This window comes from Puma concolor, chromosome A2 (genome assembly GCF_028749965.1).
Source record: "Puma concolor isolate L17-30 chromosome A2, mPumCon1.1.hap2, whole genome shotgun sequence".
Lineage (NCBI taxonomy): Eukaryota > Metazoa > Chordata > Mammalia > Carnivora > Felidae > Puma > Puma concolor.
The window spans coordinates 74380197-74400491 of record NC_141668.1 but is presented as its reverse complement, the minus strand read 5'-3'; the positions used below and the strand labels follow the sequence as shown (position 1 = coordinate 74400491).

The window sequence follows — 20295 nt, the reverse complement described above, 5'->3', positions numbered from 1 at the left end:
AGTTTTTAATCTGATGTAGTCCCAATTTTTTGTTTGTTTGTTTCCCTTGCCTGAGGAGACTGATCCAAAAAAATATTGCTAAGGCCAATGTTACAAGAGTTTACTGCCCATGTTTTCTTTTAAGAGTTTTATAGTTTCAGGTCTTACACTTAGGTATTTAATCCATTTTTATTTCATTTTTGTTTATGGTATAAGAAAGCAGTCCAGTGTCATTCTTTCTTCCATATGGCTGTCCAGTTTTCCCAACATCATTTGTTGAAGAGACTGTCTTTTCTCCATTGTATATTCTCGTCTCCTTTATAGATTAACTGACCATATAATTGTGGGTTTATTTATTCTATTCCATTGATCTATGTGTCTGTTTTGAGCCACTATCATACTGTTTTGATTCCTATAGCTTTGTAGCATATCTTGAAATCTAGAATTATCTTGAAATCTGGAATGGTGATACCTCCAGTTTTGTTCTTCTTTCTCAAGATTGCTTTGGCTATTCAGGGAGCATATGCATTTTGTACACTAACCACTGACTTTATTTTCCTACCCTTATTTTTCCTTTCATCAGATTTCCCTACCAGTTTATCTTATCCTCTTATATTGTGGGTGTTTTTATAAGCTGCCTCAAAACTCACATGGAACCAGATGAGGAATAAATCAATTGGTACATAAATCTTCACAATGGAAGGGTGTTGAGTTCCTGGAATCCTTGTGGGCAGCACAGAAAGGAACTGGCTACAAGAAAAGGAGCCACACATTTTCTGTGACCCAGAGAGAGCAGCACTGATCCACAAAGAAAGGACCTATGTGGTGAGACCTTGTGAGTGGAAGCCCCACAGGAGGCGCTGGTGAAACAGGAACCAGACCGTGCTGAAATGAGGAGAGCCCAGGACCAGAAGCCCCAGCCTCACCCCCAACTTTCTGGAAAAGCCAGAGGTGCAAGGTGGGGAACTAAGGGAACCTATGCTGACCTGGGTTTCTGCACCCAGTGAGACTTGAAATAGAAATAAGAGAACTCTTACAAAAATAAAGTATACTTCAAACACATGAGTTTGTGAACTAAATGTGGAATCCACTCTCCATAACAGAATGTGTTTGTTGTGCTCGGCAGAGGGCCATTAACAGTCAAGTTAACTGTTCCTGAAATGGAGCTTGGATTCTGAGCATGTTCCCCACGTGGCCTCCCAGAGGCAAGGTCGCTGGCAATAATGACTTGCTCAGTGTCCCCAGATTCTCTAGCTTTAGTAAAAGGGCATGGATACGATCTCATAAACAAGTTTATGACTTTGTTACAGCCAGGATTGAGCCCAGAGGACATCTCACAAATAATTTCTATCTCTATTATTCCACAAGAAGATTTTCCACGATAGAGGCAGAATTAATAATGTGTCAAAAATATATTTCACAGGTGAGCTAACAACACATGCTAACAAAGTTTACTTACAAATACTCCCAGGAGAATGTAATTCACAGGCACCTGACGCTGGAGATTCCCACAACAAGCAAATACAATAAGTACACCAAAAAATGCTGGCCTGAGGGTAATTGAAAGCCATGTGTTATTTGTTTCCAGTGATTTTATCAAATGATACAGGTAGATGAATAGAGACAGAAATATACGTTATTATCTGATAATCACTATTATAAACAAAACTGCATGCAGATTATTACCTTTACTTCTTTTTTTTTTTAGCTTTTAAAACTAACTTTTCTTATTTTCATCCACAGAATTTAAAAAAATTTTATTTTGAAATAATTATAGATTCACAAAAAGTTGCCAAGAGACAGAGGTCTCATGCATCCTTTACTCAGTTTCCCTCAAAGGTTACATCTTACATAAATATAGTATAATACCAAAGCCAGTGATTTGACATTGGTACAAGGTATATATAATGCTATGTCATAGAACTTGGACACAAATCTATGAGTAGACATGTGTAACCAGCACCACAATCAAGATTTGAAACTATCCCATCATTAAAACCTCAACAAAGATCTCCTTCATGCCATCTCTTTATGGTACACCACACACACACACACACAGACACACACACAGACACACACACACACACACACACACACACACACACACACCCTAGCTCCTTAGAACCACTAAGTTGCTTGTTTTCCATCTCTAGGATTTTATCATTTCAAGAATGTTATACCTTCACCTAATTTTTAATAAAGAACCTCAGTCAATAGCTAATAGAAAAAAAACACATTTTATTAAATCCAAGAATACTTACAAGATTGCATAGGTGAACCAGGCATTCATGAGCACCCAAGCTTTTAAACCCTTCCTGGTTAAAAAATAATATAGTTTTAAATGATAAATTGTTTATTTTTCTAACTAATGTAATATTTCAGTAGAAGTAAAACAATCTCATGGGAAAGGGGTAAACCCTTAATCATTGGCAATGATAAATGAGGAGTTAAATGGTGAAACATATAACCATACCTTGCTTCTTAAAATATATTTATAAAAAGATAGTCATAATAAGTTGTAAGTTAAATTTGTATGAATGCAAATGTCCTGGTGACATTTTTATTTTTAAAAAATACTGCTAAGTGTACAAAGCAAAGAAAATCAATTTCTCATATATTTGTTTTGTAAATAGAGATTTTCACAGGATAGGTTTAAGCAGTGATGGGTCATAGTCCCTGAAATAATTTCAACATTCCAAGTCTCCAAGGCCTCCATAATCTCACCTTTTTTCCTTTATCCACTTTCATCTGTGGAAATAGCCAGGAAAAATAGAAAATGAAATAGCGCCCCAAAAAGACTAAGACAAAAAGATCTTGGCTTAGGAAGTTGAAGTAAAACTGTGGAAATCTTGGTCTAAGAGTTGCCTCAGAAACAACAAAGCTATAGAGATATTATATCCTATGAATGATTAAGAAAAAATAGATATTTTTTAATGAACAAAATTGAGTTGATTCGATAAGAATTAATGTGAACAACTTAATATTTCATTTACATCAGTAACAAAGACTTACCAGAAAATAAACACGCTGATAATCGCCCCAGTGACCACCAACTGAGCCGACAGGATCAGGAACACTTTTATAATGAAAGCTGAAGAGACAGAAACATTATGTTTATGATACAATGTTCAAAAGTAAGAAAAGAAATATAGGGGCGTCTGCGTGGCTCAGTCGGTTAGGTGGCCACTTCGGTTCAGGTCATGATCTCACGGTTTGTGAGTTCGAGTCTTGAATCAGGCTCTGTGACAGCTCAGAGCCTGGAGACTGCTTCAGATTCTGTGTCTCCCTCTCTCTCTGCCCTTCCCCTTCTCTCTCTCTCTCTCTCTCTCTCTCTCTCACACACACACACTCTCTCTCTCTCTCTCTCTCTCTCAAAAATAAACATTAAAAAAATTTTTAATAGAAATGTAATTACCTATTTTTGATACTTAACAAAAGAATATTTCCTCTGATTTTTTTTTTTTTTTTTGAGGATGGGAAAAGGAGTAGTAGTTTAGAGTCAGCAAATGGAATAACCACAAAAATACAGCTCTACAGAACTTGTGGGAAATATTCCATTTGGATGGTTAGAGGTGTTTTATTGGCCATCTGAGGATTTATCCACAGAAGTCCCAAAAACCTAAAAGACAAACCCAGGAACTTAATTCCTTATGATTCACACCCTGTCCTCCTTAGGACCACAAGTGACCTGAAAGTCTCTGAATATTGCAGGCCATTACTAGGGATCCAGCTCCCGCATGCATGCAGAATGGAGCACTGAGAGGCCTCAAAGCTGCGGGTAGCGAGGGTGGTTAGCCCTTGGAGATGGCCTTGGGCTGCCCTGAAGTTTGCAGATTTCCCACCACTTTTCTTGCCAGCCTTCCTGCCTTCAGCAACTCCCTTCCCTTCTACTCGAGCAGACATCAGGTAACACAAGGGATTACAAGACCAAGGGGTTCCCAGCCGCACTCCCAAGCACAATACAGAACATGTCGGCATCTCCTTTTGCTAACTTCCTACTGCACAGGTTTTTCTGGAGTGCTCTGAATATGGTGCTGGGGATGACAGTGAACTGTTTTGTAGCTTTCTCTCAATTTTAAAAGGAGAAAAAAAAACAGAGAGTGCTGCTTAAAGATGACTTAAAGGACTGTCAACTGTGCCGTTTTGCTGTGTGGTTTCTATGCACAGGAAGGGTGACAACAAAGAAATGGGACTGAGCTATGTTAATAAAAATACCAGAACGTATGTGCCCGATTTTGGGCTGCCTACATTAAAACATTCATGTAATCAACATTTATTTCACTTCTACTATGTCTCAGGGACTGGGAGGGAATGCTTTTTTTTAATGTTTATTTTATTTTTGACGGGGGGGGGGGAAGGAAGGGAGGGAGGGGCAAAGAGAGGGGAAGAATACATACAAAAGGGTGAATTGGATCCTTCCTTAGGTCATACATACACAAAAACTAATTATTAGTTTAAAATGGATGGAGGGGTGCCTGGGTGGCTCAGTTGGTTGAGTGTCCAACTCTTGATTTCGGCTCAGGTCATGATCTCACAGTCCAGTCTGTGAGTTCGAGTCTCATGTTGGGCTCTGCATTGTCAGCACGAAGCCTGCTTGGGACTCTCTCTCTCTTTGTCCCTCCCCCATTGGTGATTTCTCTCTCTCTCTCTCAAAATAATTTTTTTTCTTTAAAAAAAGATAGATAATAAGAAGTGTTGACAAGGACTTGGGAGAAATAGGAACCCTCATACATTGCTGGTTGGAATGTAAATGATGCAGTCACTTTGGAAAAGTTTGGCAGTTCCTCTTAATGTTAAACAGAGTTACCACATAGCTTAGCAAGTCCTAGGTATCTACCCAAGAGAAATGAAGATGTATCTCTACACAAAAACTCAAATATGAATATTGACCACAGCATTATTCATAATAACCAAAAAGTAGAAACAACCCAAATGTCTATCAACTGCAGGATAAATTGTGGTAGGGTCCCCTCCCTAAGGAAAGAAAAAAAAAAAAAAAGCCTCAAGGCAACCTGACTATATGCATAGGTGACAACATCCCTCGGGACCTTGTAACATGAGACCACATAATCAGACTACATGTTTGTGTGTTACCATATATGGGAGACGAAGTAAAAAAATACATAGAAAACTACACCACGTGGCGTTCGGGGCTCAGTTCTTTGGGTACGAACCCAACTGAGCGGTGCCAGCAGGAATGAAGTTGCTTCCTGGAAAGAAAAGCCTCAGTGTTACAACTCTCTGTACGAGAATTCTGCTACATTACTGGGGGGCTCGTCCGGGATTCAGACAGTGCATTTCCACCTCCTTTGCCACCGGGGCTGCAAACCTCGGGGTGCCAGGAGAGGCAGCCTCACCTGGTGCCAGCAGTCCGCTTGATCCACAGGAGACCAGCCCTCCTGGCACACCGGGGCAATAACCTCTGTATGTGCTCATGGAACCCAAGAGGCCCAGGAACCGGCTCAGGGATGCCCATCAGCCTTCTAAGAACCCAGGTTCGTTTTGGCAGACCTGCCCGTAAGAGGCAGAAGGGGAGCCTGATCACTTCCCAGAGGTGCACTAGTAGTTCCACAAGGGACGAGGAACGAAGCTGCAACACTAAGGTGTTGGTGCTGGGCAGCAGGTTGGAGTCGCCGTGTGACTGTGTATGGGGACTTGTGTCTCCTTCATTTCCTTGGTCAAGGACTATAGTTTGAGCCAACTGTCTCTGGTTATTCTACCTCAGAACAGGGACTTGAGGGAATATTCCCAAGCAGCTGCCAAAACTCCTTTTGTTTTGGGGAAATTCCCTGTCTTCTCAGGACTGACATGGACTGTCTCGTTCCACTGGTGGCAAACAAAACAAAAGAAACCTGGAGTCTGCTCCTCTGTCTGAGCTGCCAAGATTTAAAACTGGGAATTCTCTTCTCTGCCTTCCGCTGGCACCTGTCTCTTCTGCCTTCCCTTCCCCGCTCCTGTTTCTGCACCACCTGGGGGGCGGCTGGCACAACTGGCTCCTCAATGCCTCAGGCACCATCAGCTCCTCCTCCCACCCTAGATGTCCAGGAACAAAGACCATCGATGTCAGATTTCCCCACCAACGTTGCAGGTAAAAATTAACCAAGGGGAACAAACTGTCTTACGTGGACTCAAGTAAAACGTATTCAGTGTTTAAGCTAATTTAAGTTTGTTGGTTTGAGATAGATGATGTTTATCAACATTGAAAAAACTTTTATTCTACCTTGATTTGCTGAGGGTCAAATAAGCTCATGTTATCTCTGTTCGAATTTGTTAACAAAAGGATGACTTAAAGTGACAGTTAATTTTGTCAGTCTCTTAAGTTTTCATGGGTAATTGTTAAGATAGCTTTTAAAGTCTTTGGTAACCTAAAATGTTAAAGTTTTGCTTGCATGCATGCTAAATTGAGATTGAATTCATTCGATATCTAATGAGATAAGAGGCTAAACCACTAATTACTAGATGTAGGTTTGTGCTTCTGACTTGTTGCAGAAATAAACAAAGGATATTTGGAACTGTTGAAAAACATGCTTTGTGCTTAATGGATTCTAAGTTTGCCATTTAAAAAAATTCTGATGTAACATAGAGTTCACAATTGGTTACTACTTAGTTTTCACTGAAGACTAAGGTTTCTAAGAGTTAAAATTCTGCTACATGTAGTTAAAACTGATAAAAATAAGAAAAGCAACTCTGTATGTAGAAAGTAGTAGATATGAAAGAAAGATGTAAGAAATGGAAATATATTTTTGTTGAAGGTAAAAGAAAGTAATTTTGTCCTAAATGAGACTGGTTATTTGGAGAGAAATGGCTTGGGACAAAATCTAAATGCAAGGAAAAATTGTAGAATGTTCGTGAAGGAAAATATTTAAAAAGAAATTTTATGTGTGGTCAGGATGGACTAAGGTTAAAACAAATGGATTTTAAAAGTACACAGGGTTGAGATTAAAATTCTTCCTCCTTTGATCCAAAGGCTGGGAAAATGACAATACCCTTAGTGCGGTCCTCCAAATCCTTCATATTTGTGTTGTTCCTACTTAGCAGGGGAATGGATGCCTCTGCCATATGAGGGATAGATAATATACAAAGGGCTTTTACTAAGATACATGAGAGCCATTTTACTAAACGTAGCCCATTGTATGCCAAAAATGGATTTCCACATGACTGAAACATATTTATGTGGGCATTGTTGAAAAAGGCAGGGGAATAGACCTTGACTTTGGCTCTTTAACCCCTTCTCTCAATGGCCAATGATCAATATATAAGTTACTGTTGGGCCAAAATAAAATTAGTACATCCTATGGCAACCAGGAAAGTCTTGCTTAGTCACAGTCCATACTCCCAAGGTCCTACAGGTGGGAAACAGAGGGGTAAAAACAAACAAACAAACAAACAAAAGACAAGACAAAACAAAACAAACTGGAAAGACCAGGCCTGCTCTCAAAGGTAAGGTCAAGCCCGGGTAAGAATGACTACTCCCAGCACCTCACAAGCCTGACAGGGCTTTTGGCTGCCAGTCGCATAGCCAGCCAAAACAAGAGGCCAGGGAGATGAGGTTTCTCCTGGCCAGCTATAGGAAATTGAGATAAGGGACAACTTTCTTCCTTTTTCCTACAGATGGGTAATTCCCCAACCAAGGCCATTACTCCTTTGGAATGCATTATGATTCATTTTCTTTTGCACCAAGGCTTGGCCCCAATACAAATTGGAAAAGGGAACCTGGACACCAGAGGAAAATATCAATGACAATACAACCCTACAATTGGACATGTTTTACAAATGTGAAGGGAAATAGGGAGAATTCCCTTATGTTCATTGTTTTTGGGCCTGAAGAAAAAATCTTATGTATGTATATATATAAGCATATATAAAAGCATATATAGAAGCATATATATAAGTACACACATTATATATATAACATATATATATGTGTGTATATATATATATATATATATATATATATATGTGTGTGTGTGTGTATATATATATATATATATTGGTGGATCCTAATTTAATGACAACCCTTTCTAAAGTCCAGCAATCAGGAGGGGAAACAATTAAGGGCCCCTTACCTGTACCCAAAACAGACCTAGAGAAGGAGGAAGGGAAGTCTTCCACCTCAACCTCCTCCTCTTCAGGTCCTTTATCTATCTATCTATCTATCTATCTATCTATCAATCAAAAAAAATACAATTCTGCTCCCGGCTACCCACCTTATCCAGGCCCTCCCTGTGATGTAACAGGCATGTTTCCCTTACAGGAAGCTAGAATGCCAGAAGAAAAAACTTTTACATTACAAGGTTTAAGACAGATAATAGGAGATCTAGGTAAATTTTCTGATCAGATAAGCATATAAAGCCTTTCCAGAATATTACATATTTTTTTGAGTTGACCTGGAAAGATACAATGCTTTTGTTAAATCAGACTCTTAATGAGATAGATGTTTTGAGAAAAAAAATTTTAAGGAAATCTAGCTTTTAAATTATGCTAAATTAGCCACTATTTTACAAACACAAAATGGGAGCCCAATGGCCTTCCTGGAGAGGTTGAGGGAGGCTCTCATCAAATATATGGCTATCTCCCCTGACACCCCTAAGGCTGAGATGATTTTAATTTTTTTTTTTTCAACGTCTATTTATTTTTGCGACAGAGAGAGACAGAGCATGAACGGGGGAGGGGCAGAGAGAGAGGGAGACACAGAATCGGAAACAGGCTCCAGGCTCTGAGCCATCAGCCCAGAGCCTGACGCGGGGCTCGAACTCCCAGACCGCGAGATCGTGACCTGGCTGAAGTCGGCCGCTTAACCGACTGCGCCACCCAGGCGCCCCGAGATGATTTTAAAGGACAAATTTGTCACTCAATCAGCCCTAGATATTCAGAGAAAATGCAAAAAATTGGCTGTTGGCCTTGAAGGGATCCTTGGAGGAGCTCTTATGAGCTGCCAATTGGGTATATTACAAACAAAACAGAAAAGGAGGCCGGAAAAAAAAAAAAAAAAAAAAGTCTGAGGCCTTAGTTGTGGCCTTATGTACTATGTCAGACCGGACTTCCTGTGGTCCTGGCACCAAGTGCCATTTATATGGCCGTTCAGAGCACTAAAATGAGAACATCCTCAGAGGGGACAACCGAAATGAAAACCCCATAATCCATGCCCCTTGTATAGAAACAATCACTGGAGATCTGAATGTCCTCGGGGACCTCTATCTGTCAGGGCTCAGATAACCAATGTCCCTGGAAGGGACTAACCAGGGCCTGGGGCTCTTCACATAGGCTCCCCTAAACCAACTGTCTATCAGAAACCCAGAGCCTTGGGTAACTCTAAATATAGAAGGAAAAACTGGTTGATTTCCTTCTTAACACCAGAGCTACCTTTTCTGTCCTCCTTTCCACTCCAGGCCGACTACCCAAACGTGACCTCTGGAAACTTCTAACTAAATTTTTCTCTCAGCCCCTGGGATGTAGATGGGGAAATCTAATTTCTTCTCATTCTTTTCTCATAATGCCAGAGAGCCTTACTCCATAGCTAGAAAGGGACATTGTAAGTAAATTAGAGACTAGGGTGCTACTAACTCCAGACAGATAAACCATTATGTGAGCTTTTGAAAATTACTGGATATTGTAGGCTATAGATAACAGGATTCAGGAAAATAGTTTGCTCCTATATGAATTATTAAAGGAGACTCAATCCCACCTACTCTCTGCACCCCCCTCCCCAAATAAACTGGGGCCTGACTTCTAGACACTGTCTCCAGTCCTTGGAATGGTTACAAACAGAGCAGGGCAATTACTGTTACCATGCTCACAGAGCAAAAGATTATTAAAATACAGCACCAGGCCTTTCATTTAGGGAGGGACAAAACTTATCAAATGGCCCAAAGGATGTTTACTCGAAAAAACTTGTCAAGGAGAATTCTGCAAGTAGTTTCAGGCTGTAAAGTATGTCTTAAAAACAATCCTTTCAACCACAAACTTGCTCTCCCAGACAATCAAGGAACTGGAGACTATCCAGGAAAGACTAACAATAAGGTCTCACTCAGATGCCAAAGTAAAAAAAAAAAAAAAAAAAAAATTCCAGTATCTGTTTGTGGGGGTTAATACTTTTACTAGTTGGGTAAAGGCTTTCCCCTACAAGATAGAAAAGGGACAAAAAGTAATAAAAATTCTGCTTTATAAAATAATACCCAGGTTTGGCTTAACTGAAAATTTACAAATTAATAATGGTTAATGGCTACCTTGACTCTTTCTCTAGTAGAACTCCTGGCTCTTGAAAAAGTTTTACAACTCAAAATAAAACAAACTGCATATACTCAGCAAAACTCTAAGTAACACCTTACAAGCATTAGATGCTTAAAAAAATTTTTTTTTAATTCAGTTAGGGCCAAAGTCTTGGAAATAGAGCCACCATTGATTACTTACTGCTCCTGCTTCTCCATCACTTGGGTTATGAGAGATTCCCTGACATATATTGTTTACAAAGTCAGGGTCTCTCCTAGATTATTTGACAGATTTGGAAACTGTAGACATTAAGATGCCATCTTATTGGTCAGTATAATCTTTACTTTGTGTTTTTCTCTTTGTGTCTGCTAATGTTTATGCCACCTCATGCCTGCCAGCCTTCCTGTAAAACCACACTGTGGGCCACTTGACTGACCCATGGGTAGACTCTAACTGCTATACCCCTACACCATCCCTTACCAGCTTGGAGAAGCCAGAACAGTTATTGCCCCTGTTCCCTAACAGCAGTTACAGGCCCTATTCGAGGGGAGAAATAAATAGGGAAAGGGTTACATTAGGGAGGGAAATATAAGGGCCATCCAGGGAGGCAGACTGCGGCTGCAGTGGGAGGCTAAAGAAGCAGATGGGGTTCTCCCTTTATAAAATCCTTTATAGGTGCCCTCCCCCCATTATCAAGGGCATAAGGCAGGGGGATCTAAATGAGACAGACAATCTAACCCTAAGACAACAGAAGCGGGCCCTTGGCTTTACCTTAACCACCTTAGACCACTGGGTCAGGGAGCGATTACATGTGAATCTGACCACAGACACTCACCCCTTTTAACCAGGAGATGCAACATGGATAAAGGAATGAAATGTCCAACCCCTAAAACCCCTCTGGAGGGGCACATTCACTGTCATTTTGTTCACCCCTACTGCAGTACCGATCGCTGAAGTGGGTCCCTGGATTCACTACAGCAGAGTGAAGCTGGAATCTCAAAACTGGGAGTGCATTCCTGATCTATCAATGCTGTGCAAGCTCACCATATGGAAGAAGCGGTCTGCAACTCCGGAGGCTCCAGGAGACGGCAGCCCCGCTTTAGTCACTCCAGAAGCTGACTAATCTACCCAGGGCAAAAGCCTGAGGAATCAACAGTCCAGTGAAACAAAAGACTGTCCTTATCTTCTATGTTTCCTTACTGTGATGCACTGTCACACCTTGCTTCTCACTATTATTATGATTCTTGCTCTACTCTTTGCTATAGGATGGGCTGAGGCCGCTCCGGCCAGCTAAAAATGTGATAAGTAATGTGATAAATGTGATAAATGTGTTTCTGTTAACACTCACCTTCCTTTTGTGGATAGGATACTTCGTTGGTACCAACATGGCGAAACAAAGGCCATAAAAAACTAAAAAAGTTAGATCCCCACAAACTTATAGTAAAACAAAATACCCCAGTCCTACTATCAGGGTTTGACTTCTCAAAAGGTCAATTATTGAAAAAAAACTGTCTTGCTTAGTGTGAAAAAAGCTCATCGTCATCTCTGTTAAAAACTTAACATGCCTAGGCCAAACATTTTCTAACTCAACTGCCTGAAAAACCCAATGGTGGGGGACTCAGATCACCTTGAGCCAGATCCCCACTCCTTGTCTAACTTCTCTCATCTCTGAGAGGCCTGGGACAACATCAATGCAGCTATCAAATGGCGGGCCCCAGGTGGACTATATACTAGAAATGTGGAAGGACAGCCTATATAAACCTCTAAACCAAGATGATGCTCTTTGACCCTAAATAGAGGGGTCTGAGCATCAAAGGGGGGAATGTGGTAGGGTCCCCTCCCTAAGGAAAGAAAAAAATAAAAACCTCAAGGCAACCTTGCTCTTCGCTTACCTGACAACATCCCTCAGGACCTTGTAACATGAGACCACTTAATCAGACTACATGTTTGTGTTTTACCATATATGGGAGACAAAGAAGTGAAAAATACATAAAAAACTACTCCACGTGGCGTTCAGGGCTCATTTCTTCGGGTTAGAACACAACTGAGTGGTGCTGGCAGGAATAAAGTTGCTTCCTAGAAAGAAAAGCCTCAGGGTCTGGACTCTCTGTTGTGAGAATCCTGCTACAAAATAACCACAATGTGTTCTATCCAAGCCATAGACTACTATATGATCATAGAGAAGGAAGTAGTGACCTGTACTACAACATGAGTGAACCCTGAACACATTATGCTAAGCACAAGGCAATCACAGAAGATCATATACTGTAGGATCCCATTTATATGAAATATCCAGAATACAAAAATTCATAGAGACAGAAAGTAGGTTAGTGGTTTGTCAGAGGCCAGGGGGAGGATGGGATGAGGGGTGACTGACTGCTAATGGATATGGGTTTCTTTTTGTGGTTGCACAACTGTAAATATGCTAAAAATCATTGAATTGTACATTTAAAAGGAGTGAATTTATGATATATAAATTGTATAAAGCTGCTTTAAAAAATTATAGCCCCCCAGCCCCTTAACTTTTTTTTTAAATGTTTATTTATTTTTTAGAGTGAGAGACACAGAGCATGAGCAGGGAAGGGGCAGAGAGTGAGACACAGAATCTGAAGGAGGCTTCAGATTCTGAGCTGTCAGCACAGAGCCCTAAGTGGGGCTTGACCCACGAACCATGAGATAATGGCCTGAACCAAAATCGGACGCTCAACCTACTGAGCCTCCCAGGCACCCCTACCATAACTTTTAATCCATTACCCTGCTGTATTTTTCCTTTGTTTCCATAGTGCTGTCAATATACCATATAATTTTTTTTTTTTAAGCGGGAAAGGCCCCAGCCTCTGCCCTCCAGGAGAGGCAAATGATTAACTCTAACAGTGGTGAGGAGGCTTTACATATGTTTTCAATATAACCCCTTAAACCTGATTCCCTCATCTGTTAAATAACACTACAATGACTTCATTCACAGGGTTGTTGTAAGGACCAAATGCAAAAATATTCCTCTTGCACAACACCTGGTGATGAAAGATTGGTACCCGTGGCAGAGGTGACTAGTTGCTTAGTGACATCCATTCTCCCTGGCTCCATCACTATCCACCCCAAATCTTGTTAAAGATGGCAATGGGCCCAACTGAAGACCTACACGTGGAGGTGTCCACATGATCCTGGTAGGGTCAATGACAGGAGATTGGAAATTCGTGGGTGTGGTTTCTGGGAAAGCCTCTCAATAGAGGTCAGATTTGGCTGACTCTCAGGACATCGGAGACCCATGAATGGCACCTCTTGCGGTTGTCAAGGCGGCAGACCAGCCATGGCCTTTCTTTGCCCTTGCCTTTCCCTATCTGGAAGGCCAGAGCTCCAAAAGGCATCTTTCCAGCCACAAGATGGGGGGTGAGGGCCACAGGGAGTCGGCAATGGGATTCAAAGTTCACAGTCCACCTTTAAGTTGTCTAGGCCCTAAGAAGGTCTAAGTGTGACAAAGTGATCATTGGGGACCTGCAGCATTTGCCTTGAACTGCCTACCTTCAAATTTCCCATTTCATGAAAGAGAAAAGAAATATTTATTTAAGCCATAGTGTTTTAGGTTCCTGTTGCTCACAACTGAATATACTTCCTATACAAAATTAATGTCTAGGGCACTGAATTAGTATGCTTTAAAACTCAAGACAGGATCATGGCATCACGTTGTATGTAGGTAACAACATTCCACAATCAATGAGTAATTCATATATCCCAAGGGAACCACAAGTTATTCCCCATAATATGTTTGTGATGAATTTCTGAATGCCTTGGACCACTCTGGGGCCATCTACATCATGGCCCTACATCATGCTTCATGGTAAAGTAGGACTTGGAAACAGTAAAGGCAAAGTTAAGTCTTCTAACAGTCCACTCTGGAAACATTTTAAGAGAACACTTGCTTTTCTGTTCCAAAAAGTTAATTTCTTTATTCTTACCTCTGCGGATTGATGAATCTGAGAACGGATGGCTTAAAGTATTGCTGAACCCTGGGGTGGTATCCTCTGAAATCTGTACCACATAGCTATCCATGGGCTCTCTAGTCTTTGCATGTGGTTCTCCATGATTTCTTTGTGGCTCAGATGAAGGTGAACTTGTGGAGGCACTAGACTTGGTCTGGACGTTACTATCTACTGCTTTCCGAACCAGACGCTGATGATCTCCAGAACTAAAGTCTATTGGTTCACTGACGTCCAAGTCCATTTTCCTGAAGGACGAAAATCATTATTTAAGTCCTTGTGCTCATGAACCCACTACAACCTTAGCATCCTCATACCATTCAAGGAATTTTTTTTTCTTAATTTTAACTGCCTTAGCTCAGTACTTACCAAGTCAGTACTTAACAAATATTTATTGGATGAATGATGAATACTTTTAAGATGAGGTCTATGGAGTAAAATAACTTGCATTCTATTATAAAATTAATGTTTATAAATTCATTCAGCAAAGACTTAATAATCTCCCTCTTATGTGCCAAGTGTGCAGCTGTCCTCATCACCTCTGCCCTCAAAGTGCTTATATTTTGGAAGAGAAGATAACCAAACAATATAAAAGGCAAAATTTGACAATAAACTTCATATTAAAAAACACATATATAAAAGGCAAAATAAGCAGGGTCAGGAACAATGGATGATATGAGAACCCCCAATGAAATCTGGAGGAATATGCAGGAAGTAGAAGAGGTTGTCAAAAGCTTCCAGAGAAAGTGAAGTTTAAGCCAAAGTTGGAAGATGAGTAGGAGTAAGAGGTGGGGAAAGGCAGGGGAATCAGCCTGGACCAGAACTGGAAGCAACAGAGAGGTCAGGTTCCAAAGCAGAATCAGGTTAGACAGAGGACTAGTTAGGGCAGGTCAGTGAGGGGCTGGCAAGCCAAATTCATCCTGAAGGTAATGACTGTGGTAGGCAGAATAAATGCCCCCACCCCCAAAGAGGTGCACATCCTAATCTCTGGAACTGGCAAATGCTACCTCCCATAGCAAAGAGAACATTGCAGATGTAAGTTAAGGATTCTGATGTAGGGATGTGATCCAGGGTTATCTGGAGGACCCAGCTGAATCACAAGCATCCTTAGGATTATACCTATAAGAGGGAGGCTGGAGGATCAGAGTCACAGAAGGAGATGTGACCACAGGAGCAGAGGTCAGAGTAATAGAGCTGCTGTCTTGGAAGATGGAGGGAGTGGCCAAGAGCCAAGGAATGCAGGAGGTCTCTGGAAGTTGGAAAAGATAAGGAATACATTTATTCTCCTCTAGCATCTCCAGAAAGGAATGCTGACACTTTTGTTTTAGCCCAATGAGACTGATTTTGGACTTCTGATTTGCAGGACTGTAAGATGAAAATATGTATTGTTTTAAGGCATCATGTTTATAGTAATTTGTTACAGCAGCCATAGACAACTAACACAATGAGGAATTACTGAAGCTTCTCTAGCAGGGCACCATGGGGATCTGACTAGAAAGGTTGCACTAGGCACAGTGTGGAGAAAGAGCCAGAATAAGCAAAAACAGAAGCAAAGAGACCAGAAATCCAGATAAGAGATTACGGTGGCTCCGCCACAGTGCTTTAGAGCAGAACACAGTTCTTAGAAAACCAGTACTAAATGAACCAAAAGTGGCAAATAAATGCCCCCCACCATTAACCTCAGGAGGACATGAAGACTCAGACAAGCCCCTGCTGCTGGCCTTCTGCCCCACAAAGTCTGAGTAGATTGTTGAGAGGGCCAGGGATTGGGCAAACCATAGACCAACTGGGAATGGCATAAACAGAAGGTCTGAACAGAACACCACACTCTTGGAGAGACAGATTCTATTTTGTAAAGATGTCCTTCTCTTCAAATTAATCTCTAAATTTTACAAAATTCATTGAGTTTTTTTTTTTTAGTACTTGAAAACGTTAACTCTAGAGTTCATCAGAAAGAGTAAATATATGAGAATAATCAAAAAAATTGAAAGAGAAGGATTATGGGAAGGTGGGGAGTAGCGATTTACCTTATCAAACACCAAAATATAATGGAGCTATAGAATTAAAAGTGTGGTGTTAGCACATCAATAGATAAATGGATTGATGGAATGGAAGACATGTAAGAAATAGACCCATGTATATATGAGAATTTAAAATCTGATGAAGGTGGAGTTTGAAATTATTGTCCCATGGTGTTGGAACAATTAGCTATGCATGGAAAACAAAGTTAAGAACCATTTCACATCTTTTACAAAAATGTATTCCAGATGAATTAAAGATATTATAATCTCTCATAAAATATACAATATCTAATAGCCATAGATATTCTATAAGAAAATATCAAAAAAAATCTTCATAGGCCTTTGGAAGAATGATACCATAAAAGAAAGGCTTGCTAAATCTGGGGTACAAAAACACTTAAAATATCATTATAAAAAGATACCAATAAGTCTGAAATGCAAAATTGTGAAAATAAAGTTTGCAATGTTTACTGTGAAAAGTTTCTAACAAGGAAAAGATGAGCAATTCAACAGAAAGATGAGAAAAGAATATAAATAGGAAATTCACAAGGGAAAGTTACATGGTCAGTGAACTTAGGGGATAATCCCTCACAAATATCCAAAGAAGTGCAAGTAAAAACAACTGTGAGGGCACCTGGGTGGCGCAGTCGGTTAAGCGTCCGACTTCAGCCAGGTCATGGTCTCGCGGTCCGTGAGTTCGAACCCCGCGTCAGGCTCTGGGCTAATGGCTCGGAGCCTGGAGCCTGTTTCCGATTCTGTGTCTCCCTCTCTCTCTGCCCCTCCCCCGTTCATGCTCTGTCTCTCTCTGTCCCAAAAATAAATAAATAAATAAAAAAACGTTGAAAAAAAATTAAAAAAAAAAAAAACAACTGTGAACAGTCTTCAAGTAAAAACAATTGTGGTTTTTGTTTTTTGCATAAAAGACTGGTGAAAACTAAAAAGATAAATCTCAGAGTCACGAGGGTATAGAAAAAATGGATAACCTAGGGCCACATTACGACTTGTGGGGGTCCTACGTGCATTTGCTTTTGGGGATCCCCCTCCACACAAAAAATATTAAAATATACATTTTATGACTGCACTAGTGTAAAAAAAGTACAATCCAGGCTGGATTAATTGTATATTTTTTATTCATTTTTTTTTCTGATTTTAAAAGAAATTAAAATTTTTTCATGACCCCTAAAAGGACAGTGGACCCTAGGCAACATGCCTATTGTGCCCAGTGGCGAAGTCAGCCCTGAGATAACCTCAGGGAGTTGGCAGCTATGTAAAGCTTTTTCTTGTAGTAATTTGGCAGCATCAGATTCAAAATGCCCAACAATTACATTTTCAGGAGGTTATCCCGTAAAAATATCTGAACAGGCAATGATACAGGTATAAGGGAGCTCATTACCTTATTCACTGTTACTGCCCCAAATTTTAAAACAGACTAAATATCAGCCATTAAGGAAATGGTTAGATTGATTTTGGCAAAGAAAAGGTAGATATATATGGATTCATGCCATAAGTTCACTACGATACACTTTTGAATTATATACACCACACGCACAATTTCCAGAGACTGAAAACATATACTACAAACTGTTAGTATGTTTATCTCTAACAGAGCAGAGTTGGGGAATACACTCTGAGTTGTATGAATTTTTATAATGAGCATTTATTATTTATATAAAAAAAAAGATATTTACATTTTGAAGAGAAAAAGAAAGACTTCTCTGTGTTGATAAAGTCTGGAGCTCCTCTGAGGAAAACGGTCCTCCCACAAGCACTGAAAGCTGCTTCAATACCCGAGCTGGTTTCCTCCCAGGCAGTCCTGCAAATAAGAAGCTGGGGAGGTAGCAAGAGTTTCAAAGCACTTGAAAACAAAAACAAACTAACAAAGATCAAAGGCAGCTGAGCTCTTCTCCTGAAACTACAGTCAGCCTTGCCTTAATCTTAGAACAAGGCATTCACCTGGTCCTCAGAAAGCTTTCTTGTCTCCTAAACCAGAGGTCATCCAAAGGACAGGCAGACCCTGAGGCTGAGAAGGGAAGTTCTGAGTGACAGTTAGGGGAGTGGCAGTTGGAGCCTGGGGTGGGACAGAGTCCCTGCTGCCTAGGAGAGGGGCTCTGAGTCAAGTCTATGCTTAGACTCACAGTGGTTAAAGGGTCATGGCTGATGTGCTGTGTCCTGAGTCTCAATGAGGCCCTACCCCTGAACCTCCAAAACCAACTACAGGTGAAGGAGAGTCCTAAAACCTTGGTCCAAGGCTTCCAGGCGCAGGGGTGGGAGCCATGGGACACACGTACAACTGTATTAGGTTATGACACGGAAGGTGTGTCTGTGGAGGAATGTGGACATCAGGATGCCTCTCCTGAGGATGACAAAGGGAAAGGTCAGCAAGAGTATCTGCCTAGGCTCTCCTCTCCTGCACCATCTCTGTCTCGTCCACAATCTCTCTCCCTAGTTTGTCGTCAGTTGACAACTTGAGTTAACTATGTTTTCCCAAGGTTACATGTCAGGGGGGAGTAGAACTAATGCCTTGACCAACCTGGTCAAAAGAAATACTTCCCCCTCCTCCTCCTCTTCCTCTTTCTCCTCCTCCTCCTCCTCCTCCTCCTCCTCCTCCTCCTCCTCTTTTCTTATTGGCCTCAGAATCAACATTAATAAATTGGGCACTTATCAGATGCAGAAGTTGTTTACAGTCTCACATGTACTCACTCACTGAATGCTCACATTGACCCTGTGAAGTATATGCTCTTATTATCCTCCTTTGACAGGTAAGTAAGTGGGGACTCAGGTGCTCTGCATCTGAGATGTAAAGGACAAAGGTATGAGTGGTCAAGGAGTTCCACGCTGCCTGTATTCACTGGGATGAATAGCATTCTCTTTGAAACCAACCTGTGATATATTTTATGCATCTGCTCTCTCTTTTTTTTTAATTTTAAGACTTTAAATGAATGAACCATGCAAATTAGACTGTCAACACTGATAATTCCCTGGGGAATTAAGCTTTATTCCTTTCCCTTAGTGTTAACTTTAAGACCTTAGGAAGTATTTATTTCTCTCTTCAAAGCTCTCTCTCTCTCTCTCTCTCTCTCTCTCTCACACACACACACACACACACACACATACACACACACACACACACCATGAACAGAATTTTCTCAAGCATCCCCGTAGGTACATCTTGTCTCTGTGGGCAACAACTGAACCCTTCGCTTGGGTTCAGGCTGGGTGTCTCTCTCTGTCTTTGTTTAGTCTCAGACCTCTCCTCTAGCAGCTCAGGGAGCCAAGCCTGGCCAATTGTGGCTCTTGCTCTTACCGAGGCACCCGTGAGGAAGCAGGGGATTGGGTCACAGCCTACATCGAGTTGCCTTCCTGAGTTCTTTTCTCCCACCCATTTCCCTCACCTCCTGACTCGTCTCTCCACCCCTGACCGCATCACCTTCTCTGCCTAGCAGCCCAGTTTGTCCCCACAGCACACCACTCTGTTACACTTTAGTACGTCTGCACAGGACTGACAGCTTTGCTGCTTGGGGGAGAAGCCCCACTTATTGACTTAGAACTACGAACCAAGTACAAGAACTGATCAAATCTTCACACAGCCCTAAGGTGGGCAATACCATCCTTGCTTTACAGACAATGACCTGAGCCACAGGAGGAGAGCCGCCTGCCAGTCCTTGAACTAGACCCAATCCACTGCACACTATCTCCAGCTGGGAGAGGATTTTAAGGGCTGAAAAACTGCCTGTGTTTCCTTTTTTCCCATTTGATACTTTCTCTATTTTTAAAAGAAAAGGAACATGGGGTGCCTGGGTGGCTCAGTCGGTTAAGCGTCCGACTTCGGCTCAGATCATGATCTCACAGTTTGTGGATTTGAGCCCCACATTGGGCTCTGTGCTGACAGCTCAGAGTCTGGAGTCTGCTTCGAATTCTGTGTCTCCCTTTCTCTTTAACCTCCCTGCTCATGCTCTGTCTTGCTCTCTGAAAAATAAACATTAAAAACGTTTTTTAATAAAAAAAATAAAATAAAAGGAACACACGATGTGGTGAAAAGAATTCAAACAATGCAAAATGAAACGTGAAAGTCTCCCTCACCAATTTTGTTACCATCAACTGACAAGTTTTCT

At 41.1% G+C, this 20295-nt stretch overlaps 1 protein-coding gene across 2 annotated transcripts in view; it reads right to left on the bottom strand.

Moving 5' to 3' along the window:
* The window catches only part of LOC112867061 (protein lifeguard 1-like), a 31769-nt gene extending 13535 nt beyond the window's left edge, over window positions 1-18234 (bottom strand). The window contains exons 1-6 of one of the 2 annotated variants that reach the window (XM_086696433.1): window positions 18137-18234; window positions 17872-18010; window positions 14142-14410; window positions 2992-3070; window positions 2241-2294; window positions 1439-1529 (exon numbers count right to left, since the gene is read on the bottom strand). In XM_086696433.1, coding sequence (XP_086552559.1) covers window positions 1439-1529; window positions 2241-2294; window positions 2992-3070; window positions 14142-14410; window positions 17872-17873 — 495 coding nt within the window. In that variant the 5' untranslated portion in view covers window positions 17874-18010; window positions 18137-18234. Of the gene's footprint in view, window positions 1-1438; window positions 1530-2240; window positions 2295-2991; window positions 3071-14141; window positions 14411-17871 lie in introns of both variants that reach the window. The other variant, XM_025930041.2, reaches the window with a different exon arrangement.
* Window positions 18235-20295: the final 2061 nt, after the last annotated feature.